Source organism: Hoplias malabaricus, chromosome Y, assembly GCF_029633855.1.
Source record: "Hoplias malabaricus isolate fHopMal1 chromosome Y, fHopMal1.hap1, whole genome shotgun sequence".
In the NCBI taxonomy this organism is placed as follows: Eukaryota; Metazoa; Chordata; class Actinopteri; order Characiformes; family Erythrinidae; genus Hoplias; species Hoplias malabaricus.
This window is the reverse complement of record NC_089820.1, coordinates 15,529,712-15,556,322: the sequence shown is the minus strand read 5'-3', so window position 1 is coordinate 15,556,322 and position 26,611 is coordinate 15,529,712. Positions and strand designations below refer to the sequence as shown.

At 38.7% G+C, this 26,611-nt stretch overlaps 1 protein-coding gene across 2 annotated transcripts in view; it reads right to left on the bottom strand.

Moving 5' to 3' along the window:
• Positions 1-2,166: 2,166 nt before the first annotated feature.
• Positions 2,167-26,611, bottom strand: part of LOC136679065 (regulator of G-protein signaling 3-like) — a 40,260-nt gene continuing 15,815 nt past the window's right edge. The window contains exons 10-25 of one of the 2 annotated variants that reach the window (XM_066657345.1): positions 26,062-26,129; positions 22,083-22,164; positions 21,615-21,720; positions 20,979-21,348; positions 20,595-20,643; positions 19,898-20,154; positions 19,684-19,767; positions 15,787-15,898; positions 13,774-13,817; positions 12,655-12,777; positions 8,986-9,795; positions 6,809-6,879; positions 6,358-6,462; positions 4,736-4,797; positions 4,286-4,452; positions 2,167-3,975 (exon numbers count right to left, since the gene is read on the bottom strand). In XM_066657345.1, coding sequence (XP_066513442.1) covers positions 3,784-3,975; positions 4,286-4,452; positions 4,736-4,797; positions 6,358-6,462; positions 6,809-6,879; positions 8,986-9,795; positions 12,655-12,777; positions 13,774-13,817; positions 15,787-15,898; positions 19,684-19,767; positions 19,898-20,154; positions 20,595-20,643; positions 20,979-21,348; positions 21,615-21,720; positions 22,083-22,164; positions 26,062-26,129 — 2,702 coding nt within the window. In that variant the 3' untranslated portion in view covers positions 2,167-3,783. Of the gene's footprint in view, positions 3,976-4,285; positions 4,453-4,735; positions 4,798-6,357; positions 6,463-6,808; positions 6,880-8,985; positions 9,796-12,654; positions 12,778-13,773; positions 13,818-15,786; positions 15,899-19,683; positions 19,768-19,897; positions 20,155-20,594; positions 20,644-20,978; positions 21,349-21,614; positions 21,721-22,082; positions 22,165-23,734; positions 23,810-26,061; positions 26,130-26,611 lie in introns of those variants that run through there. The other variant, XM_066657344.1, reaches the window with a different exon arrangement.

The following is a 26,611-nucleotide window of genomic DNA, read 5'->3' as shown; positions in this document are numbered from 1 at the left end:
TCATATCTTCAGTTGATTTCATTGCTCTGACTGTGTTGAATGAATAAGCGCTGTGTTTGTCTTGCTTTCCTCTGCTCTATTGTAAATGAGACATCTGGGTGATATTACATCATCCCTCTCACTAGACCACCCCTCCCACCTCCTATATACATACAGAGAGAGAGAGAGAGAGAGAGAGAGAAAGATGCCTTCGTTTTTATGGCAGTCTAAATGTACTTAAATGAATGTGTAGTATGTGTGTGGGCTTTCAGATTCTTCGACTTTTGGTTGACGTCCTAATATATCAAAGAACTGCATCAACATAAGGAAAGATGGTAAGCTTTTCCCCTATATTAACCCCCAGTAAGTGGGGGTGGGGTGGGGAATCAGGCTTTGCCCTCAACCATGCAATTTCAATTCGCAATTACACTCTTGTTTTCCTACCCATGTCTAATTTCCTTTAATTTGTTTTTGTAGCATATTACCCCTCAGGGTTATAGGAACGTATCCTTTTCAAAGCCCCTTTCAAGAAACCTTTCCATCCAAATAGCTTTCACAACTGCTCACAGAGCTTAGTGTAACCCAGTTGCTAAACCGCAGATTACCTTTCGTTCCTGTGCTACCTTGTCGAAATGTTCAACCATAGTGTTCATTTGGCCAACATCTGCCTGAATAAAACAGAAGGTAGGGTATTCCGGTGGGATAAAATATTTGGATTCACAATGTACACAACACTCGGGGAAGTAATAACAATACGCTCAGACTGTGCAGTGTAGCAGGGAAAACAGAATTATCATTAAATTATCACTGAAACTTAAAAAAAAAAAACGGTTGGTCTGAGCATGCGAATATTCGCTCGCCCTGAATTATTTGTAGGAATCGAGGGCCTTCAGCCAGCAAACTAATAAACTACACACCAGACCACTGCTACATTCGGAGTCCTAATTTACATATAATACGGTTTATTGTAATTCCCACAGTGTTATCGTTCGAATGTTGAATCAGAACTGGAATTGGTACGGACAGAAAATCTACTTTTGTCTAATACAAGCTGACTGTGAAACTTCCGTACCTAACCACTCAGGTTTAACTGATTGGGTCGTATTTTGTTGTCGTACTGCCATCTAGTGTTAGAAGGAGTGAAGTATAAATACGACATAAAGAAAAGCTTTCCAGCTCAGTCACATAACCGTACTGACAAGCCTTCTCCTCGCCATTCCTCAAGGTGAAAAATGCAGGAACACTTTAATAAACAAATTAATTATTTCAAAATGTATTGCAGAGAAATATTTTAAAGAAATGTATATTGCCACTAATCTTTACACTTCCGGGATAAGAGGTTAACGAAGCTTCTCGTGAACTAATATATTTCAGTGCAGAATCTATAAAAAACAACACTGTGGTAAATCGAGGGTGTCCAACAAGCAGGATTTCAGATTTAGCCAGATAAACCCAAACATTATTATTGGTTAGGCTTGATTCTGAGATAAAGTTATACAGCTGTTTTACAAAGTCAAGACGGTAGATGGTAGAGTTAATTAATCCCTCCACTCTCCCTGTAGGACACACTTGACTTGAATAACACTTTTATACTTGACTGTTGATACATTTTCATTAGGCCTATTATCAAACGTATGCTAAAGACTGTACAGATAGCAAACAAAATGAATAATAAAAACAAGGCAATTCTACAGCAAAACTAATAGCTAGGTAAACATTCAAATGTACCATTGTTATTTGTATTATTGCCTGATTTTCTATTTGTACAGCGTTTTGGTCAACCAATGTTGATATGTTAGCATACATTTCAAATTAGGCTAATCTCACTAAAGCCCATCTCGGCAAAAGTCCTCTGCTGTTAAGCCTTGTGTGTGAAATTCATATATTTTATTTTTTCAAGTATAAACATGAAAGTTGTGCAGCCTCTAACAAATGTTTATCATATTATGAATCTGATTCATACATCTATGTTATCTTGGTTAATATATATATATATATATATATATATATATATATATATATATATATATATATATATATATATATATATTATAAAATAACAGTAATAACAATTTGGTGAGCTGAAATTGTGGTGGGGGTGTAAAACATTAAAACAAAACCTTGAGGTTAAACGGTAATTAACTCACTCATACACTCAAAGTATTTGGAAGTATGTTTTGATGTAATTTTATTTTATCTGAATACAGAGCACTCACAGGCAGTAAGTGTATTATGAGTTCACAAATAAATACTGTAATAGTAATCACAAGGAGATAGAATTAAAAAAGGAAACACAATTTTATGAAAACTGATCTCCCATAAGCCTAAAAAACTTAAAGCACTATCCTCCAAATGATGCTTGACTTTTTTATGCAGCGTCTACGCTCAGTTACTCAGTAGGAATTAGAAACATATACAGTATTATACTGAGGTTTGATTTTTTTTTTATCATCACCTTCAGATGTAGGCTTAAAAAATAACACAGGCTCCCTACAAACAGAATACCCATATTTTCAACAACACATGTAGCTAGCATATATATTGGAGTTTTATATATTTGTATATATTGATCTTTACTGTACTGTATGACTCACCTACCAGTCTCTATGTATAGGTTTACATCAGAACATAGTATTTTAAATGACACAGATGCCCACTGCTCTGTCCATTTACTTCAGGAAGTCATGGGCTGGGCTGGTGGGGGTCTCTTGTATTGCACGTTTGATTTCCAAATACCTGCCTATTATAATTGAGAGATCTGGAGCCAATAAGCACAGTTGAAAACACTGAAAATAAATGTATAAACACGATCTCACGGCTGCAACTCCTTTGGAATGTAGTGACTTCTCTTTTGTGCAAAAACATTTGTCTTTCCAAAATGGCAACTTTTCAAGAAAAACATTCGTTTGAAACCTAAAAAAATCTCTGTATCATTGGTGTAGAATGTATATGATTGTTTGCACTTAAATGCAAATGTAATTTTTCATCAGTTTATTTACAGTGTGAAAATAGAACCACTCTGGAGTGCTCTGAAGTCCTGGTTAGCTGTGGTTCTCCTTCCAGCAGTGATGAAATGTAATACCTTGATTTTATACAAAATATTAAACCATAAATTCATTTTTTGGGCTTAAAGTTGATTTTATGGAGGTGACACCCCAAAATAACAGATACTGATATCAGGAAGGCAAGGAAGTGTTCTTCCCAAGGGCATGTAAACTACATCCATAAATAAAGTCACTAATTATATCATGACAATGATATAAGAGGGCAGTTGTGCTGCTGTTTACACTCTTGGATGTACCTTGGGTTTTATGTAAAGAAAAACACTGCAGAGAAAATCTCATGGCAGTCTAAACTGATCAAAACAAAACAGTACCAAGCATACACTCTTCATCCTCACCTAACATGCTTATCTCCCTCTGCAAACTGCACACTACCAGTAAGGCCAAATGGGGCATTGGCCAACATTTCAGGACAACTTTAGTGTCACCCTTTTATAAACGACACCCAGCAGGGGGCAGCATGGAGTCAAAACAATGCCACAGTTTGTGGAGTTCTTGTAATAGGCTTTAATTACGCCTTTTAAAATAGACCCCCTACACCAGCACAGCAACCAAAATACTAACACGTACACTGTGCAGTACATCAGTTGGACAGTCTGATAACACATACTGATCACTGTCTCACATCCTCCACATGATACATCAAACTATTGCATCTCCTTAGGGATGAACTATCAATGGAAATGCACTGTTCTTGTGCCCTAATGTTGTATCAGCGTGTGGAGCTGTGTCTTTTGTGAGCTCAGAGTTGTGTGGCAGAGCTGGGTCTTTTTTGGTGGGTTAAATCCAAGTAAATGTCTGAGCGGAGGAAGCGAGGGTAGGGGTCTTTCTCCATGAGTCCATAGATCCTGCCCTGAGCCAGATCAAAGCAGTCAGCGCTAATGCTTCCCATGTTCTCCTTGGTCTGTTCCCTGGTGTATGAGTCCAGATTGACCTGAAAATACAATAAAGGCATGTATTAACTAAGTGTACATTTCTGTTTGTAGCGAGTCTGAAAGGATGTTTTGTTGTCAAGACGCTATTAATGAGGAAAATAAATAGAAAAACTAAGTTGAAATTTCATATTGGGTTTTATTTGGATTTTTTTTTTTTGGCAAATATTAAAGTATGCATAATTAAAACTTAATTGCTATTCTGACAGAGAATGAAATAATAAAGGATTTTTGCACAGTACTCTGTATCACCTCATAAAAAATTAAAACTAGTTAATATTTTGTGATTTAAATATATTTTTATTCACTAACCTCTTTACATGACTGAATAGAAATGTAATCCGCATATATCTTCTTTGCTCTGGATGCCATCTTGGACAGAGACTTGATCCTCCTGTAGTCCTCACAAGCCAGCCAGAAATCCAGATTCTCTTCGCTATACTCTGTTTGCAGGAATGAGCGAAATGCGGCCAGTCCATCTGAAAAGCAGATACATTTACAGATACAGATACAGATACATACTGTTGTAATATAATGTGAAATGGAAATGCATCAGGGCTCCAGTCTAAACATACATTAAATCAATGTGGGTTCCATTAAAATCCATTTCTATTTAAATTAACATTTGCTGTCAGACTTTGATGTCAAAAGGGTTATATCTTGAAAGTAAATTATAAACAACATGTTAATTGTGCCATTATATAACTTTGTTTTCTGTTCCCAATAAACAATAGTGCGATAAACAGGGTTTCCAAAACTTACATTTATGAGAAAGCAGCAGGTCAAGTGATTCCCCCCATTTGAGAGCTTCCTCTGGAGTGGGTCTAAAGAAATACCAAAGAGAATGGTCAACAACTCCCATGATTTATTGCAAACGATGCACTGAAATTTACTTTACAAGCAAGAACATCCTGCTTTGGCTCAGTTTAGGTCACGCTGACCTTTCTGATGATCTGAATCTTACATTTATCCCTCCTGTGCCAAGCAAAGTAATGTAATTTCTTTGTATTTATAATAGAAAATATACATGATCATACAGTTCAATTAAAGAAAATTCCACAGTTGTTTTAGAAGTAAGAACTATGAGTAAAAAATGCATAGGAGCATATATAAAGTTGGGGCTCCTTTTATATTTACTCTGATTTAAAAAATCAATATTAGTTCTTAGCAATGTGAACCGCATTATGAATGTGTGGACATACTTGCTCAGACATTATCACAGTGCATTCAAGAATTAATGCAGCATAGATCTTCTTATATACATTGATAGAAAACTTACACAAATTATGCAGTGCCCGTCAGAAAGGTTCAACTACACATTCATTCATTCATTCATTGTAACCGCTTTTCCAGTTCAGGGTTGCAATGGGTCTGAAGCCTACCTGGAATCACTGGATGGGGCGCAAGTGCTTCACAGGGCGACACACAATTCACTCTCACACTTAAACCTACAAATACTTTTGAGTCACCAATCCACCTGCCAACGTGTTTTTGGACCATGAGAGGAAACCCACACGGACACAGGGAGAACACACCAAACTCCTCACAAACAGTCACTCAAAGCAGGGTTCAAACCCACAACTCCAGGAACTGTGTAAGACTACCTGCAGAATTCCTATCATACATTCTTCATTTTGTTGATTTATGTACAAGAAACATCCATCCATCCATTATCTGTAAGCGCTTATCCAGTTCAGGGTCACGGTGGGTCCAGAGCCTACCTGGAATCATTGGGCGCAAGGCGGGAATACACCCTGGAGGGGGCGCCAGTCCTTCACAGGGCAACACACACACACTCACACATTCACTCACACACTCACACCTATGGACACTTTTGAGTTGCCAATCCACCTACAAACGTGTGCCACTGTGCCGCCCATACAAGAAACAATTATATTTAATTCGATATGATCTATATTATGCCTCTCTTTCTGACATGAAACAGGATGTTTTTGTATGTGAGGTATATAACCTCTTTTCTACTTGGCTGTCTTTCTTTGTATCTCATTCAAAGAGCAGACTTAAAACACTTCTTTTAATAATATTGTGAATGGGCTGAATACTAAGGTATTTTGAAATGGGGTTTTATTTATGATTACACAGAACACATGTATAATTGGCTGAGCAATATAACTGTAAACTGTACGTTTATTTACCTCTCACAGATTTGATTATTTTACCATAAATTGGAAAAATGCATAATTCATGAATTGAGCCTTATACATTATTCACAGGAGACACAGCCAACATCTCTGAATATATATGTTGCCAACCTATATTAGATAAGACAAAATATCTGTTGAAAGTTAGACACACTATACAGTGTGACTCATGCTGTCTGGGGGACAGGTCGGGTAAGAGGGGAAATAAACACTTGTGCTTACTTGTCCCATTTGAAGACTTTCTCCAGCTTGTAGGCTGGGTTACTTCCATGCCTGTCGCTGTTCTTCTTCCGAAGAAAGGTCAGTCGATTTTTCATGTCTTTGGCCCTATGGGAAGCCCACAAGAAAGTCAGCACAGCCTCCATCGTTGGAATGATTCACCAGCTAACCCAGTACTCAAGTGTGTGTCATCGTTTGATGACTCAAAACACGGATTGATAGAAATGGGAAGAGATTATCAGCATGAGTATTGTGACAGAAGCTGCTTTTCGCTGTGGGAAATGGCTGGGAGAGATGCCATCATTTACTGCATTGAGTGGTTATCTTGTGTGGAAGAACAGGCATTTTGGAGAATATAAAGCACCTAAAGCACCAATTCAGTTTCTAACAATTGCACCTTTATTGCGGTAGTGTTTGGCAAAAATGTGTTTAAAAGAAAAACATAACTACTTACAGATTCTTTGATTTCTTCTTTTTCTTTATACACTTCTCGATTTGACATTTACAGTTGGCCTCGCCACAGACCTGAGAGCAAGAGAAAAAGTGCTTTGTCATTGTGCAATATGTTATATAGAAAGGGGATGTTTTCAAGGAAGTCCAGGGTGAAAAACCCCAGCTGCTTTAATCAAGTAGAGGATGATAATCAGACAAGCTCGAGCAGGGTGTCAAACTCAAGGATTAGTGAGCCAGAGTTTAGCATTCTGCCTCATTACACATAACAGACTCAATTCATCAGCTAATTAGCAAGGCCTTCGTGACCTGAATATAGTATGTTAGAGGAGGGAAAACTAAGATCTTTGTAGATCTGTGGCATTCTGGGAGGTTTAAGAGGGGGAAAAAAGAGTAACAGAGTTTGGTTGATGTTATTAAGCAGCCCTCAATGCAATTTGCTGTTTCCCTCTCACTTTCACGTTCACAAATGTGTCTGCATCAAACATTGACTAAGATTACTGACATGATTGTGGCATTCCAACAGCCAAAATATGAACTTCTCTCCTGTTACATTGAGGCTATTTAAGCAAAAAAATAATTAATGAGTTATTTTAGTAGCAATCAAACTTTTTATCCGTTCAAAGTTGACCAGTCTGGACTGCAGTTGTAAAAGAAAATGAATAGAAAAAACAATTTGCCTTTTAAGAAGGTCAATTATTCATTCATTATCTGAAACCGCTTATCCAATTCAGGGTCGTGGTGGGTCTGGAGCCTACTCGGAATCACTGGGCACAAGGCAGGAACACACCCTGGAGGGGGCACCAGTCCTTCACAGGGCGACACACACTCACACATTCACTCACCTACGGACACTTTTGAGTCGCCAATCCACCTACCAACGTGTGCACCCAGAGGAAACCCATGCGGACACGGGGAGAACACACTAAACTCCTCACAGACAGTCACCCGGAGCGGGACTCGAATCCACAACATTCAGGTCCCTGGAGCTGTGTGACTGCGACACTAACTGCTGCGCCACGGTGCCGCCCATAGCTCAATTATTTCTAGATTAAAGTCAAAATATTTTAAAAATGTAAAGTTGCTTTGGAAATGCCATGTTGTTCTGCTTGCACGTCGACATTGTATTGTATGGTAGAGCAAGTGTGGGCATACAGGGAAACCTGCTTCTCTCTAAAAGGTGCATATATTGAATCTCCAAACAGCTGGATCCATGTGTACTGTTTTACACAGTGGCCAATAGTTTTTTTTTTCACTATAGCTAAAGTTAGTACTGTTATTTTGAATATGTACAGCAGCCAGTCAACATGCTTTGCTGCTGTGGTTTAAGTGGCCAGTAAAACAAAAGCAGTAGCTATATAGACCCCCAATTTATTTATTTCAAGAAACTGTAGTGTACTGAAACTACTTTTAATCAGCATGTCCGCTAGGGGACCATAGTATGTCCCTATATTAACAAAGAGTATTAGGTTCATTAAGACTACAAACACAGTCAAATATAGACTTTCAGGCATCACAGCCCAATAACACCTGAATGTTCTGTTATTCATGAGTTGAATGAATGTATAATTAAATGAGCCTTCGCAACAAAGAACCATACTAAGCCATTTAAAGTGGATACCAGTGTGGTAGCTTCCATAAAGCATTGTGAGCAAAAAGCTAAAATGCCATGAATTATAGTCTACCATTTTGTCAGGGATTTTCAAAAAGATATATGGAATACATTATGGAATACTATATTGCTCATAAAAGCACCGAAACAAAGACAACCTGTTTATTTCAAAATGTTAATAGAAGTCAAATACACATAAATCTGAAAGAGATTGTTGAAACAATGATTCATCATAAGGGATCTACATTTAAAGGAACACTAGGTAACATTTGGGTATTTTGCTCCTGGGGCTCCCCCTAGTGTAATTTATTTTAACAACATTTTACATAAATGAATGGTGTGGAGGTGTAGGTGGAAAAGATGGGTCCCAGCCTCCTCCAAAATTTACATAGTGCAGTTTCTGCAGGGCTGAGCACAGGTTAGCTATAACAGAGGCTCTATTTTCCCTATTACAGGTCAGTGAAGTATCACAGTGATTACCTACTGTTCCTTCAAGTGGTAAATTCATAAGTTATAGGCCCATTAACTGTGATAAGTTTTTGGTTTGTTGATTTGTAAGCAGAACCTACCCTCCGGCCAGTGAACAGCAGACAGATGTGGTGGACAGACCCTCCATTCTTGTTGAGTTCTTTGCGGAGGGTCTGAGGGGAGGGGATGGTCCAACGCTCCTTTGTCTCTCTGTCACTGTCCAAGCAGTGGATGGCCTGGTCAGAGATGAAGCGTGGAGATCGGGGCTCCTGGAGCAGACTGCCCTCGCTGTGTGTGCGACGGTGAAGTGAGCGCTGAACACATAAGCCCCCGCTCTGCTGCCCCCTGCTGGGGGATGTCTCTACCAGGCTCCTGCGCTTCAGGTAGCCTTCATCACTGTCCTCGTCCTCTTCTTCCTCCTCCTCATTATCATCATCATCAGTAGATGGCGAGGTCAGTGGGTCTGGCCTGAAGGAGCGGTCCAGGCAGAGTTTGGGGATGATGAGTGGCGAGGAAGAGGAGGATGACGAGGTGGGCCGTGCGCCTACGCTGACCGTCTCAGAGGCACTCTCGCCCTCTCCCTGCTCCCTCTTCTCCAGCTCCGCCTCCTGCTCACTTCTCCTTGGCTCCTTTCCTCGCTCCTTCCAGATGGCAGAAGTTTCCAAGTACGCGGCTTTCGTGGCTTCTCCGAGAGGGGGAGGCGGAGGGGGCAGTATGGCATCTCCAGAGCTGCAGTGCAGGTCCGGGAACGAAAGGCGCTCAGTGGGGGTGCTGGTCCTGGCTCTGCTTCTGCTGTGGCCTGTGATCGGAGACCCAGAGGGACAGGAGGGAGAGCAAGGTTCTGAAACACTCTGAGGTCCTAAACCAAGCAAACTCAGCTCAGCTTGATCTCCAGCCTTAGGCTCCAGCATCTGCCAAGAAAATGTGTAGCATTAAATAAAGAGCAAATGATATTAATGATAAAAATCACTGTAAAATAATGCATACAGTGCTGCATAAAAAACAGGCACCATCCTTTTTCCATGTTTTAATGTAATTCGTCAGCATTATAAAACATAAATAATCAGAACTTTAAACAGTAAATATAACAAAAGATTACTGTATTTAACATTTGCCTTCTTCTCAAAATACCTCAAATACCTTCTTCTCAAAACACACACACACACACATACAATCTAGAGGTGTCTGACTTTTACAGAGCACTGCATGTGAAACCTATATTTTCAATGTTGAATAGCCACTACTTCTGGTCAAAAAAATTAAGTCAATTATGGTACACTGTGAAACATTCTGTCATTCAATCTAAAAATCTTCTATGCAACAAGTACTTTTGGTATATTTTTTCCCAAATAAATAAATTTCAACTTAACTAATTAAAATGAAGCAAAATAACATTTCACATGTGCCATAAGAGTCCTGATGAGTGGTATTTAAATCACTGAGGCCACCAAATTAAATTCTGCCCTTTGCCATTTTTTACACTTTAAAATTATATTATCACCTAATTAATTTGTAAGAAGACTGGATACATTTTCAGTGTCTGATCATCTGAACAGTGACATATATTGCAGTTGTTTTGCACAAAGAAACATTATAAAATGAATTTTCTTGTCAAGAACCTATAGTGATAGTTTGCTGTTTTTGATAGCTGAGTAACCAATAGCAGCATCCTTCAACCATGGCCATCAATTGTGTTATTATAAAAAGATATTTGATGCTACATCTGATATCTTCCACTTCAGGAAATTACAGCATGGGGACGGCACAGTATTAAAGAAAGAACACCCACATCTCCAACATTAATCACTCAGAAACCTACGTGCTGCTGAAGGATTTGTGGGATCAATGTACTTTGAAAGTATTGTGCAGCCAAACGATTTCCAGCTTTACTGCACTTTCTGAAGTCCCTTTTAACCGCTAACATCAACAAACATTTCAATCTAGCAGAATCCAGCTTGAGTAAATACAGTAAATCCTTGTAAGCACTTTAAATACACCAAGGGTTTTGACAGTAGTATTGTCATAACACAGTGCAGCATGTCACAAGCCCTTCTATGAGCATCTAATGTTGAAACAATTATACATAATATATTTTCCCTTCCAAATACTAACACCCAATGGAGATTGAAAGCAAATATGAGATTTCAAAAAATGTTATGCCAGTCAAATCACTTAAGAATGATCTAATCTAATCGTATCGCACACAGAAAGGATACTGTACATGCATATAAACAAAGGCACCATTGGATGACCTCACCTCCACAATCGATCCTGTATCTATCTTCTAAAGACAAATAATGTATTCTTTCATCACAGCAGCATGCAGTAGAACAGCTCTCTGTCACATCTCTTTCTCTCTTTCTCTCTCTCTCGCTCGCTCGCTCTCTCCTCAAGTCACATGTGCATATCTGTTTGTGCTAGTCTGATTAATGATGTCGCTGCAGCATCAATTGTTGCTAATGCCAACCCAAGGGGCACTCAGTCACAGAGGAGGCTGAGAGAGATAGCGAGTGAGAGAGAGTGTGTTTGTGTGTGTGTGTGTGAGAGAGAGAGAGGGAGAGAGGGAGAGAGAGAGAGAGAGAGAGAGAGAGAGAGAGAGAGGGAGAGCGAGAGGGAGAGCGAGAGGGAGAAAATAAGAGAAAAATCTAATTTTCTCTCATTCTCCTGGAAGGGAATGGAATAAAACTGTAAGATGTAAAACACACACAGCTAAGATGTTTCCCTGGACAAGATTCATATACACACACTACAAAAACAATCCTGGGTTGGGCAAAAACAATGATAAATAACCATATAATTTGTACAATTAACCGTAATTGTTTTTATTAGTTTGAATATTATCCTAGGGTTATTAACCTCTAATTTAAAAAGCAATTTGCTACAGATATATTTGTATCACACACTGAGAACAGCAGTCTGTATTTATGTTTTTCCACTTTGCTGTTGATTTTGTGTATTTTTCATTGTTGTGTATCCAGTGTAATCTGCTGTATTACTGATGTTGGCAGCAGTTTAAAAAAAACCACAAGGTCCTATGTCAAGAAATAACTTTTGCCAAGAAAGTACCAACAGAACTCATTATTTAAAAGCTGTATTTGAAGGAGAGGACTATTGCTGTAGAGTCAAATTGACCTAGGTGGATCTACAGATGGTTTGAACAGAAAATTTGGAACATGCAGTACGAGTGATGACATCTTTTTGAATGTGTTATTAATGCATTAACATATTAACATGATGCTTTGAGATCGAGGTCTAAAGAGGACTGTATCTTGTTTGTTTCAGCCCTAACACAGTGGAACAGTTTGCTGTGTAATAATTTTATTAATGTGAAATTAAAAAATATAATTTGATACCATTAATAAAATTGCATTGGCCCAACTGCCCATTTCAGGTGCTCCACTATCACTCCCTTGATATTTGTAAATCCTATTTAAAGAACTTATGTTTTCAACAATATAATGGTATGTATATTCTCTAAGAAATATTGGCATTGTTTGTGCTGTTTAGTATTTGTTGGTGCTTCAAATGTTTTGACATTTTTAAATTATTCCTAATATTCAGGAACTGTTAATTGGTGTATTTTGTTTAAGTTATTGACTGTTAGGACTTTGTCGTGCAGCACCTTTGGCTTTTATAAGTAAACCTGACTAATATGGTCTATAACCTATACTAAACAGCATTTAAATAATTCATCGCACGAAAAACTGAAACAAACAGGTGAAAGCCTGAAACAATGAACTGTTAACTAAAGAATAGTGAGTGTGCCCCACCTGGTCAGCACCCATTCTCTCCCTTAGGGCAAGCTGCTTGTTAATATTTTCTCTCAGGCACTGGTACACTCTTCTTTTCTGCTCAGCTGAAAAGGCCTCCAAACTGAACAGACACTCCGTTCTCTAGAGAGAGAGAGCGAGAGAGATAGAGATAGAGAGAGAGTGAGAGATATTCAAATCCACCTTTTCAACGTGTTCATCTCTTATTTGTTTGATGACCTTGATATGGTCTTCATTCTCAGGATTTTATTGTGTATGTCTGTCCAGTGCTGGCAACCTTTGTCTTGCACTCTGTGTGGACTGAGAAAAGGAGAGAAAGCAAAGACGAGAGCTACACACACTGTCACTCACCAATCAGCATGGGTGTGTGTGTGTGTGTGAGATGTTGTCAGGGAGATGGGCAGATGGCTGTGTGTTCAGCGTTTGCTCTGTGCGTGGATTTGCTGGACTGAGCCGTCTGTCTTGCTGACATGTATACGCTGCTGAAAGCGAGGAGCTTGGAACACACTTGTACATGACGTACATGCCCGTATAATTAAGAGCCACTCTGTCTAAATGATACTCTGCTGACATCCTGTAAACATTTATAACTGACTCATGCCAGGTCAACAGGCTGCAGAGGGTATTATACACTCATTGCATGTAATTGCATGTAAGCAAAGTAGCTCATCAGTTAAAGCTCTGTTACATCGAGGGCTGATTTCCCAACATTTCTGTTTTGTGTTAATTTCTTAAGATAAATAATGTCCTGGGGGACAAACAATGTGTCACAAAGCATTTAAAGCCTTGTTGAAAGTTTTTAGAGAAAAAGATTACAAACATGTGGCATGATGCCTGAGAAAACCTTTCGTCATAAGGAAATGTTGTTCCTATTGTTCCTGTATTTTTCATATATTCACAGCAAAGATGTACAATCTGGACATTCTAAAACACTACACTACACAAGTTGCATAATGCTAACAGCCTTTAAAAAGTATAGTTACACGGTTTGTACCTTTAGTGAAAATAACGTACCTGTACAGAACCTTTTTTCTGAGAGTAGGGCTTAATTGATATTAATATTAGGTGTTAAGTGAGGGGATGAGGAAACAGGTGGTGGAGCATAGACTGAATTCTCACCTCGACTCTGTAGGAGATATACAGACGCAGCTTGTCTGCCGGAACTGGAGAGGAGATAAAGAAAAATGTATGTTTTAAATTAAAAAAAGGTTTTTTAAAAACCTTACTGTTTACACTGCTGAAAGTGTACACAGACATATTGTTATTGTCAATGCACCATTCTCATTTTTCACTAAAAGCCCTGTTAATGTAATAACCAGCCATTAGTGTTGATGGTACCTTCCGTAGTGAGGTTGCCATAAATATAACCTTCAGAGATAAGAGCGTCTCTAAAGATAGAGCCAGCGGGAGAAGGGGGAAGAATGGCAGCTATAGCACGCCTTCGGATATTTCTATCCATCATCAGGAAGACGAAGAATACACAGGCCCACCCCAGCAGGCTGGAAGGGTCTCTACCGGAGACAAGGCCATTGTTCACTGCAGACACAGCAGCAGAATGAAGAGAAGCACTGCAGAGTCTCAGGGAACTTCTCTCTCATTCTCTCTCACACACACACACACACACACGACCCTGCTGCCTCCTTCCTTACTGCTGCCGAGGCTCATGCACACAATCACAAATAACCCAGGGTGGAGCGCGTTCACATCCCCTCCTCTCCAAACAATCAGCTTACAGGCACATCGCACACTTTCTCACAAACACAAACACACTTCTACACACAGCTGAATAGCTAGCACCACTTTACACTCCGATAAATACAGAAACGGTTCAACTCCAGGCTAATATGTTTCAGCAGACCAGCTGGGCTTGCAAGTAAACCATTTGGCATGAGCCAGCTGTTCATTAAAGCAAAAAAAAAAAAAAAAAAAAAAAAAAAAACGTACACATTTGACCACCGACCCTAAATGTTTTAAAGCAGCCAAGACATGCTTATTGTCTGAAGTTTGCTTTACCTTTGGTGCTGGACTTATTACAGCCTCAAATATAATGACAACGAAATCTTAAAGCCACCAGTTAGCATCAGGAAAAATGTATGCCTTAAGGATCAGATATAATCACACTGACTTGGCTAAATAATAAAAGAACAACTGAGGTATACATTTACAGCAAATGTTTATAAATTATTCAGATAATACATTCATTGATCTACTCACAACATACAGTGAATCTTTAAATTGCTGTCAATACAGAGGGAATGATTTAAATCTACTAAGTTAGTCAGGGTAGACTTTTACTTTGGGTGTGTGTGGGGAAAAGCAGCAGAGTGCACAAATTGTAGCCGCATATAGTTTAATATAGTTTTTCTGTAGAAGCATATACAATTAAGAAACTGGTTTGGCCAGGCATGATATTTGGATGGTGGGTCAGTGCCCTACTAAATAACCCTAATACCAGGCCTCAAACTTGCTCATGTAGTTTCTTAAATTATTAAATATTTTATTTATATTATTTAGAAATTAACAATACTCCTTCATAAAGTCACTGTCTGCACTTTTGTACATTTGTCTATGTAACAGTAGTGAAAAGTGTGCCAGAAACAACATAACCAAGTCAATTGACTGGAACTGTGTAAATGACTGCACCCTCCTAATGCCTACATGTAAAATTGTTAAAGCAATATATACATTTACTTATTTCCTAGTTATATATAATAACACATGCATATTTCAGCAGTGTAATATTGTGTGCATAGTATATGTATAGTGTACTTTAATGTATAAAGATACAAGTAAAGCTGGGTAGATACTGTACTTTATTTTGTCTGTTATTTTTTACTGCTTGTTTCTTTTTTTTTTTTTTATTATTGTGAGGGACTATGCACAGTAATACCTTACTAACAATAAGTCCATGCAATACTAATGAATGATTTCCTGTGGTGGTATACTCTAATAAAAATACAGTATAGCAGTTAGTATACTATTTATATAGTAAGTAGTACACAGTTTAAAATATAAGCGCATGCAGTGAGTAAAGTCAAGCATTTACAATAGCCAACATACTTATATACACAAGAACATGACACCAAAACTTCAACAACATGTAAACTACACCCAAAACGTGAGTAAACCTACCATCCTGCAGTTGTATCTGATGGAGGTAGAGAGGACTTTGGAGCACATTGCACCGGCCTGGCTCATCCTCTCTGGTCAGGAGTATGAGGTCAGTGTAGATGAAGACTGTGGCCTATAGGGGGCGAGAGAGTCAATGCTGAAAACAAACCTCCAAACATCACATTATTACTGGCCTGCTTGTGTCAAACTCACTCAGTGGATTCCCAGTACAGTAAAATAGCAACACAAAGTGTCCACTGCTATGACTTCTGCATTATGTATGTGTTGGATCTTTTTCTGTCAGAAAAAGAGGGTGTAGTATACATGCGGATGTATAATTAAGCACAACTGGCAAGGCTAAGTAAGACAACATGCAGGTTATCTGCTGTCCTCTCTGCTTCTCTGATGTAAGGCCAGTTTTACTGTTTACCTATGTATTAAACAAATATAATTACATATATTTTTGACCTGAAAAAAATGTCTTTAAACATGTCGGAGTAGCTACGAGTTATCTGAAAATGTAAATTATAAAAAAAAAAAACAGTATAACAGCTTGTATATGCCGTGATTTATCTGTCTGAGATAATCCTGAGATTTACCTTTCTTAGATGAAACAACATGTTGTAGTTAACAACAAATCTGTGGTTCATACAATGCCTTAAATTGTTAATTAATTTAAATCACATGCGCTGTTTGAACTAAACACACCCATAAATGAGTCTGGGCTACACCAAGAAGGCTAACTACCTCATAAAATATCAACAGCTCTTTTTGAAAACAAGTATATTATTCTGTATATGTTTTAACTCTTCCAGTGTTTGTGTATAGTTTTTACAAGTAAAAATAAACCTCTTGCTGCTCATTTTTTTCCCCACAGAGTATTATGTCAGAGAGAACAGACATGTATGTAATAAGCAGTAAACAAATATTTAACTGAACACTACACAGAAGCCTCCAAACCTGTATCAAATTTTTAAAAAGTACACCCTTTACATCTGTTGCTACCTTACTTCATTCACCATTCTTGCCTAAAAACCTATGAAAGCTTGCTTTGTCAACACAACAAGCTTTTCCCAAATGTGTCATTGACATAATTTACATAAACTATGCAAACAAATGTTAGTTGCCTTGCAAATTACCTTCTTGCATGCTTTTAAAAACACTGTAAACGCTCAAGATTTAAATATTTTTTGGTTACCTTAGTTTTGGAAATCTCTAAGTGTCTATTGAATATTTGCTGAGGAGCTGATGATGCTACATAAGATCAATTTTACATCAGCATTAATGGCTTTAACTAATGCAGGTGTAGATGGATAGGTACTCATTGCTTTATAGCTCAGTGCTTTATCACCAGTCTGTTCTGATTCCCACAGAAAAGCCAGCTGGCCAGTTCAGAGTGTTTGTCTCTATCTGTGCTCAGGCCTGGAGCAAGGCCAACCTAATAAACTCAGCAGCTCCAAATTACAGGCAAACACACACACACACAAATACACTTGCGCTAGGACACTAGAGGAATGTGCACTAGTGATGAACAGCTCATCTTTATTAAACACACTTTACAAATGCCAGACTCCTCAGCATGTTACACATACAGGTCTCCAAAGAGAATTAAGGTCAGTTAGCAGCAGTGCTTGGTGAGAAAGCACTGTGAAGGGACCACAGAAGGGAAGGAAGAATTGCTACAGATACAAAGTGGATCAGAGTGGCTATTGTGGCCCAGAGAGATTTATCTTTGCTCAGTATGACTCAAGCTGTGTCACGTAGAGGTCACATTATTCCCAAACCGAGGATTTCTCAATAGCTACTGCTTCGAGAAAACTCAAACCCAGGTGTCTCCTTCCCGAGTAAGAATCTGATTAGTGTTCAACATTGTTGCTACTGAGACTAATATACTCCCATTTCTCAAACTACTGTTCGATTAAATGAATCTAATGTTTCAGGGATCTCAGTAGTGCATGTCTAGCCTGCTCATAGGGAGGTATCACAAGAACAAGCTAAAAACCTGACAGGGCTAAAAAGTCAATTCTGCAGTAAGGAGATACCACAGGCTGAGGAATGAGGGTCACCTTCAGGGCTAGAAAACAAGGCATTATATGAATCCTCTCCTCATGTATTTCATCCAATAAAGCTTCTTGGATCCAAATCAAACATTATCCTCAATTAAATATCTCAATTCATCCTTTCGCTCTGGACCCTAAAAAGCTTTAGTGCATGCAGAAGTAACAAACAGCCCAATGGCCACAACTTACAGTGTTAAAAAGCTGTCAGCCAGGGTTTATAATATAACTCTGATACATTATTGGCTTTTAACTGAGAAATATTATTATTATTATTATCAGTCTGATATTGGAATCACAGCCACTAATTACAACTAATCAGCTGTCACCTAATTTGTGCTGACCTATTCAACAACTAGTGAACGAACAGCTGATCAAAAGAAATCATTAATTTGGGGTATATCCATTTTTCCAATTTTGAAAACTCCACAAACTTAAAACCTTTAAGAACCACCTCGTGATTTGTCCAACTCTTCGACCTGCTAAAGTAGGTAATTACTGCGTACCATCAGGACACACAACCACGGGTGTCAAAGTGTATTTTTGCAGTAATTTTAAGATTAGGTACTTAACCTTCTCGTGCCATTGGAATATTGTTGGTGGTTGAGGTTCAAGGCATGACATTGTAATCATCTTTCTTGCCACTAAAAGGGGTATATTAAGTTTGTATTAAGTTTGTATATTGTATTTTTGTCTCAAACCGTCTCAGGCATTAATCCAATAATGGGTCTAGAGGTAAATCTATCTCTAGAATGGTGTATAGTTCCCTACGGATGCTTTCCCAGTATTGCTTCAGCATCAGGCAAACCCAGAAGAAATGAGTATGTCTCCAAGCTGGCCACAATCCCCCCAGCACAGTTTTGTATTTTTATTTAATATAAGTAAGTCAGAAGGAGTTAAACATGTTTTATTTACATCCAAATCCTTTCCAAGCTGAAGTTCTGGTTAAATTATGCCCCTTCTCACACAAGTCTTCCCAGGTATCATTTTTAATTTTTACATTCATTTCCATTTCCTATTTCTCTTTAATATTAAAAGTGTCTCCAGAAAAGGACGATTGTAAGCACTGATATAATTGAGACACCAATTTGTTTGTAAAGAAGGTTTCAGTTGGAGTAGGTGAATTCTTTAATTGATACCAGTCTTTATGAGAGGTAATTTTTAATTCTATGTTTCCGCCATATTCCTAAATTTAAGAATGGCAGGACTGTATGCGATATAGTGTGACATGCATTTTGTTCTAACCCAAGCCATCTATTGTCGTTCAGTCTGATTCTTGGTCTTATGTTTTGCCATACAAATTTTTTAATTAAATTGTTTATTGTATTAAATATTTTTGAGGGAATAAAATCAGGTTAAGTTTGAAAAAGGTAAAGTAATCTAGGCAGAACATTCATCTTGTTTGTTTCTATTGTTTCTATTTATCCAAATAAGGATAAAGTTAAAATCTCCCAGCGAGATAAGTCATCTTTCAATTTTAATAGTAACTCACCATAATTAGCTTTATATAATTGTGACATTTTCATTGGAATTGTAATACCTAAATATCTAAAGCCATACTTAGAACAATTATATGCAACATCTCCTTATAAGGAACATGGCCATCTTCCTGTTAGCATCATGGCTTTACATTTTGACTCATTAATCTTGTATTGATTTTTGCCATTTTATAAACCATTTTATATTTTTGTGGAGAACACACCATACACTCAAACGCAGAACCAGGTGTTTGTTTCATCATAGAGTGAACTCCAGTGATCCAGCAACAGTCACAAAATAAGTTCCATGCTGTAAGTTTAATACTGGTACATGATCTTTGTTTATGAGCATAACTACTCAAACATTATATTTCTAGCCTTACCTTAAGTGACATGTGAGTGCTGTCATGAAGAATCATCTCCTCTGACAACAGCAGGGTCCTGTCTGGGCTGCACAGGTCCAGCGGCTAAAGCACCAATAAAAGTCAATGTGTTGAATTAGGACACCGTTTGATTATATCTAATTTCATTTTAGCCATAATAAGCAAATGATAATAATGATATGGGCACAGCAAGGATGAGCCTAGGGATTTATACCTGCACAAACACTGGAAAGATGAGGATCTTTGGGGCGAGGGTGACATAGGTGCCGTAGTTGGAATGGGGCAGATGAGACTGGACGATGGTGCAGTTCTGATAGTTGGCGAAGCTCTGTCTGTAAGCTGAGGGAGGTATAGTGCCTGTCTTGCCGTTCACAGACCTCCGTAAGGTGGCTCGTGCCTGCAGTCCAGGGTCCTGCAGATATCCAGTGTTCTGCTGAATCCCTCTGGAGGGATGAGTCTGATAGATTCTCCCTAAATAAAACAACAACTATTACATCACAGTAACTAAGCCTGTTTAAGAGTTGCTGTTAAGCGTGAGGCATTTTTTACCTACTTATCTATCTAAAGGAACACCAGGCAAGATTTGATATTTTTACTCCTTGACTCTACCTATAATTGTAGAGTGTAATTCATTTATACAGCACTCTCCTGAAATCAAGGAGGAAGCGGGTGGTTTCCTACCCTCCTCCAGAAGTTACATAATGCAATTTCTGCAGTGCTGAACTCGGAACAGCAACGACAAAAGCTCTATTCTCCCTATTACAAGTGAGTGAAACATCACAATGATTTTGAAGCAGCAATTTTAAGGGAAAAATATTACCTAGTGTTGCTTTAATAAACATACAATAACAGATTGAATGTAACAGCAGTAGCAAATTTTTGTTTAATAAAAAACTAAAATATTTTCTTACCAAGAGTTCCTAGTGTCCCATTGGTTTCTGGATAAACAGGCTGTAATATCTTGAAAAAAAAAAGATATTTAAGACTAAATATCGAAATAAATCAAAACAATGTAATACAACCACACTGAATGAAAAGCAAAAATATTTTTGCTTTTTATGTATAGGCACAAAGTCTTTAAAGTCTATGTGGAATTCATTGGGAATGAGATTACACTGCAGTGAAGGCTTCTGAGCATTAGAGTGGAAGACAAAAGGAAGCCTGAAGGTCAGGGCTCAGAGCATGTCATGTTGGCTTAGTCATGTTCAAGTCAAGCAGATAAAGAGCACAGGTGTATATTAAAGTATTGATACAATGTTGCAGGGCTTATGAACTGCTACTAGATGAATCTTTACCTGGTTTCCTGGGTTTACAGGAGACAGGATGATATAATTGTCGCCATTAGATGACGTCACACGTGTGCCCTTGAGGGTCTGTGTGCGGGTTTTGTAGTCATTTTCTTCTCGTTTCCCTGTCCATGACCATGTGGGCTCCCCTGCTCCATTTCCTGTGCTCTCAGAGTTGCTTCCTTTCTTACGGCGTCCGGGTTTATGGGTGGAGGGCCTGGACAGCAGGGGTGGGGTTTTGTTTTGGGTCTTGGCCGTGGGGGAGAGAGTGTCAAAGCCACCAGGTTTGTATGAGGGTCTGTGAATAAGGCCTTCATAGTAGGGCTTCATAACCGGCACTGTTCTCCACACCACCACAGTAATCTCATTTCGGCAGTTTCTACAGGAGAAAAAAAAAGCATTCAGGAGCAGTAACAGCGGCATTTTTGAAAGCCATCACATCCTCATAGAAAATGTTCCAACATAGCCTTCATTTCAGAAGAAATATTTAATGAGTTGTTTTCTTCAAACCTTTGGCCATACAGTGAATTTATTTACTGCAAATTTATGCTAATAATACAGACTTAATTGTACTTAATATGTACTTTATATTTCATGCTTACTACATCGCATGTATTTGAAGATTCCACAATTGAATCCACAGACCTAATGGCATGGGCCAGGTCCACGCATTTCCAGTGTTCCACTGGTTGGCCATTAAGCTGGAGCACTGTGTCCAGCTGTTGCAGTCCAGCCTGGTGAGCTGGGCCACCTTAAAAGACAAGACAGAAAGAGACTTCATTTGTCAACCACTGTCAAAAATGATGGAAAGCTTTTTGAATTTTTCTAAACAGAGACCCATGAAAACCTCTAATACTAAGTTATATATCTCTGTTCTCAGTGGAATTCAGTCACATCATTTATATTATTCTCATCATAACACAGAGCAAATGTCATTTTCTGCCTTATGTCAAATGAGATAAATATTCTCTAAATGCCCTATATATCAACCTATTCTGTTTTTTCTTTTTCTGTAAGCCTCTGTGAAAATATCAGCTTTTGTTTTGACAGTCACCATATGTCTAGGCTCATCTATGTGTTTCTAGGGGACTAAATAGAGTTTGGGAGACTGACCTGGGTCCACAGCCTGAACTCGAACAGGTGAGTCTGAGCAGATTGTGAAGCCAAACCCATCCTTGCCCCTCAGAATGGTAACCTGTATGGTAAAGATGACACATTTACAATTATATAAAAACAGTGACAAAAGAATTACCCCATTACAGTACGAGTTGGCTTGGGTCAATCATTCCAGGTCTGGTTCAGTTCCATTTTCCCCAGCAAGTTTAAGCATTAAATCAAAGGTGAAAGACCTCCAAGCTTGTCTAGACTTATTGAGCTCACTTTCAGAATAATAACCAATAGCTATACTAAATGCAGGAATTGATATCATTTCAAACAACATATTGACCACCATGAATTCTTTTGTCCAGGCACAGCAGACAAGACCTCATGCTGACTGAGGTCAGGCAGAACATGAACTGATGAAAAAGGACTCCCTCTGAGAGCTACTGTACCCCAGCAGTAGTCCAGCTCAAATGCCATGGCCCACAAACGGTGGGCTATATTAAAAAACTACAAGCTGAGAAATTAGTCGAGGTTGCTGGGAGATAGAGGCAGGCCTTCTCTCTGGCTGGCAAGAAAAGGAAACGTCTGGCTTCTGGAAGCTGCCAGGGCTCGGACAAACAGTGAAGAGGGGGATATTTGGACAGGGGCAGAGGCGAATTCTGAAAGAAGCTGGTGCCAAACTAAACAGGGAAATGTGGAACAAAAACAAAGTGCCTTGCATTAAACATGACACTAGGTAGACAACAATAAAGCAGAGAAAGTGAGAGAGTGTGTGTGTGTGAGAATGAGAGAGAGAGAGAGAGAGAGCGAGAAAGAGATAGAGTGCTATCATTTTACTTGTTTCTTCTGGGTCAGCGGGTTGTCCTCATTACCTGCCCAGTTGATTACGCTGATAAAACAATTATCAACATAGTCTGTATTTTCCCCCTCTCCTACATTTAGTTTGGGTTTATTTTTTACATTTCAGATCCAGAGATATAGTTGTTAATTTTACATGGCAATCTATATCAATCATTCACTTTTCCTTACAGATTCCAGAAAATCGGCTGGATTTCTTAATCCTCTAAAGATTATTCTAAGCTTCTTCAAGACACAACTCTGACCCTGGAGGGTCAGTGTCTAGCAGGTTTGTAATTTGTTTTATGAAAACACACCCACTTAACCTGGCAATTAACACATCAGAAGTATCAGATGTCCTTGACCAGTAGAACCATCTGAACAAGCTGAACACAGGCCCCAAGGACTGGAGCTGTGCACCTCTCTTCTTATTTACAATAATAAATCTTGAAACATAATCAAGTGCTGTAAAGTTTTATAATTCTGTTATTAAACGTCTATATGTATTATGCAGTTAAAAAACTAAAAAATAACTAGATAATATAGTATAAAACTAAGGAGTTTGATGCTTTTACATACATTCGAGTCTTCGTGTATTAAAGTCAGTAACGGAAATATCTGCGTACATATCAAATTCTAAACAATTTACTGTTAGTGAAGTCAAAGGCAAAATGGATAAATTAAACATATTTATATACAAATGATTATCACGATTATATTATCACTACTATCATATTTCTATATTACTGCTCTCCATATTAACTGTTGAATAACTCTCTACAACTGTACACATTGTTCAGTTTAATGTAAATAGTGGAACCAACCTGAGGTAAATTGCGTTCGATGCAGAATCTGCACAGTCCGTGGATGGTATGCATAGCTGACCTATACCTGCCCATACATGTGCACCTCTGATCTATAGCTGTGTGAGCTGTGAAGCAGACTGAAACTCCATATGCAGTGGTGTTGTGGTTCAGATCTCTGTGCTACTGAGGCTAGTCATGCCCACTCATGGGAACTGCTTTGCGCAGAAGAATTACAGGAAGCCACCTTCCAACCCCCCAGCCTGTGGCCAGGCAGTATGTCTGCACTTGATAAGCCAACAGGCTTCCTGAGTGGCTCTGCATAGAAGTGCTAACTCTCTCTCACTCTCTCTCTCTCTGTCTCTCTGTCCCTCTCTCGCTCTCTCTCTCTCGGAATCAGTCTCTCCCTGATAGACCTGATTTGGCGTAAACACAAACATCCATTATGACTGTGGAGCATTAAAATTTAAAGACATATTTGTTTAAGCTGGGCACACGTCAACAAGGTGCTGTTTAGGGACTTTCTCCTGTACGTGACAGGTACATGGCTGAAAACACATCCACCTAATATTCCAAAACATCTCTCGCATTCCTGCAATATGTACGGAGTGGCAAGTTCAGCATAAAGGCCTATTAAAAATACATAGACCTAGACAGAAAAAGAATTCAGCAGAAACCATGAAACCTAACCCTTTCTCTGATATCGCTCTCTGATATTTTATATCAGGTCAAGATACGACACTCTGTTATGTTTCATGTTAGAAAATAAGCATCACAATATATGATTTGTCAGAGATTTCATGAGCTGAAATGGATTTAAATATACCAGTAGTGCTATATATATATATATATATATATATATATATATATATATAACACAAGGATTACTATGCAACATGCATGAAGTATGTTCCATTTCAAAACTAAGCTAATTATTTGGTCAGTGTTATTTGAATACTGAGTTTATCTGCTATATGCTCAGAAAAGCGTATTGTGACAATTTATAGCAATAAAAATTAATATTGCAATACTACATATTACTGTGCTATTATATACATACCTGCTTGATTGTGTTTTGAAAGAGTTTGTGCAATAAAACACATCATTACAGAACACAGCAGTTCCCTAGAAACCCTAATAGGCTCGTTGCGGTAAGAGAGGAAGGAAAGGCATCAGTGATTAGGCACCAGATTCACCAGCTTCCACTTTTTGGGCAGAAAAAATCTGTTCTGCTGAGAACAAATAGAGCGGCAGTGACATGAAAATGAAACAGGGATAAATCATAAACAGTGTGTAGAGGCGGGCTTCCTATTACGGCCACTTTGTTAGCCCTTCCCGTTTCCCAGCTTTGTCTGGAGAGAAAAAGCCTGAGTGGAGAGCAAGGCCTGGGAAAAGCTGTTGGCTAAAGTGGAGGGGCGGGTTTTTTTAGTGAAAGAGAGAGAGAGAGAGAGAGAGAGAGAGAGAGAGAGAGAGAGAGAGAGGAGACACTGAGTGAGCAGAAGAGGGGGTGTATGTGTCCATGTGTCTATGTGTCTGTGTGAGGATGTGGGCTGATGGTGGGACAATACTGCAATATCCAAAACGCACATTAACACACCTCCCCATTCTTCTAGAGCCCATTAATGCGGAACACTGAGCTTCATGTGCCCCTGATGGTGAGGACTATCAAGCCTCTCTTGTATTACTCCACCCTTGAAGAGTTATGATTTATGAATTGTATTTTATTATCATTATTTCACAATGTGAAAAAAATGCTTAATGTGAAACAAATTCCAGATTTGGATTAAATTCCAGATTTGGATTAAATCTTATCAAAGTAATCAATTTATTACTTATCAGGATTACTTATCAATATAATCCTAAAATGAATATATACAAATTAAACTGTTAAAACAAAACTCTCTTTATTTTGTGACCCCCCCCCCAGCTGCCCTTTACATTGTGGTAAAATAATGAACAATTTGAAATAGAACCTCATTACGTAAATAACACTTTATTCCAACATTGATTATATATTAATAAAGCAAGAAAATATTTATATTTGATTAAATTAATTCAGTTCAAATTTGAATTCAACCCCCATTCAAAAAACAATGGTCTCCAGGACTGGAATACTCAGTGTTAGCGAAACATCTGAAGGAATATTCATTCATTCACACTATTTGCAGTTAATCCTTATGTTAAATGTATATCTTATTTGTCCTCAGATTTGATACTTTTCCATCCATGCATTAAATTCCTGTCCCCTATCTGACTGTGCATACTGCCACTGCACACAGCATAAATATTATTACTGATATCTACAAGAAAGTCCTTCACAAAAAGGTTCCTGAGTAAAACCCACTCACGGTCATTGACTGCATGTTCTCCGGGGTGACGAGATCAGGTCCAGCAGCATGGCTGGACAGGGCAGCTTCTGAAACATACACAAGAGAGTCCCATGAGTCCCAGCTGGAGAGGGTGGACTTGGAGAACATGACTCCAGCCTGCGAGTGGCTCTTTAAAAGTCAGAATGTTGGAGCTGCCTCCCAGGTGCACAAGACACTGAGTCAAAGAAGACTGAGGCAGACTTGATCACTGCCCCAACCAGAAAAAAGAGGGAGGGAGGGAGAGAGAGAGAGAGAGTGAGAGAGAGAGAGAGAGGAGAGAATTGGGTTGCATAAGGGATGGGGCGAGAGAAAGAAACAAGGAGAAAGAGAAAGATGGAAAGCGCAAGAGAGAAAAAGAGGGTGTCATGAAAGAAAAAAAGAGAAGTAGAGATTGTGAAGAATAAAGAGAGAGATGTGGGTACAGAGAGCGAAAGAGATAGAGGTAGAGTGAAAGCTATGAGACAACAGTGAGAGAGAGAGAGAGAGAGAGAGAGAGAGAGAGAGAGAGAGAGACGGGGAGAGACAGTTA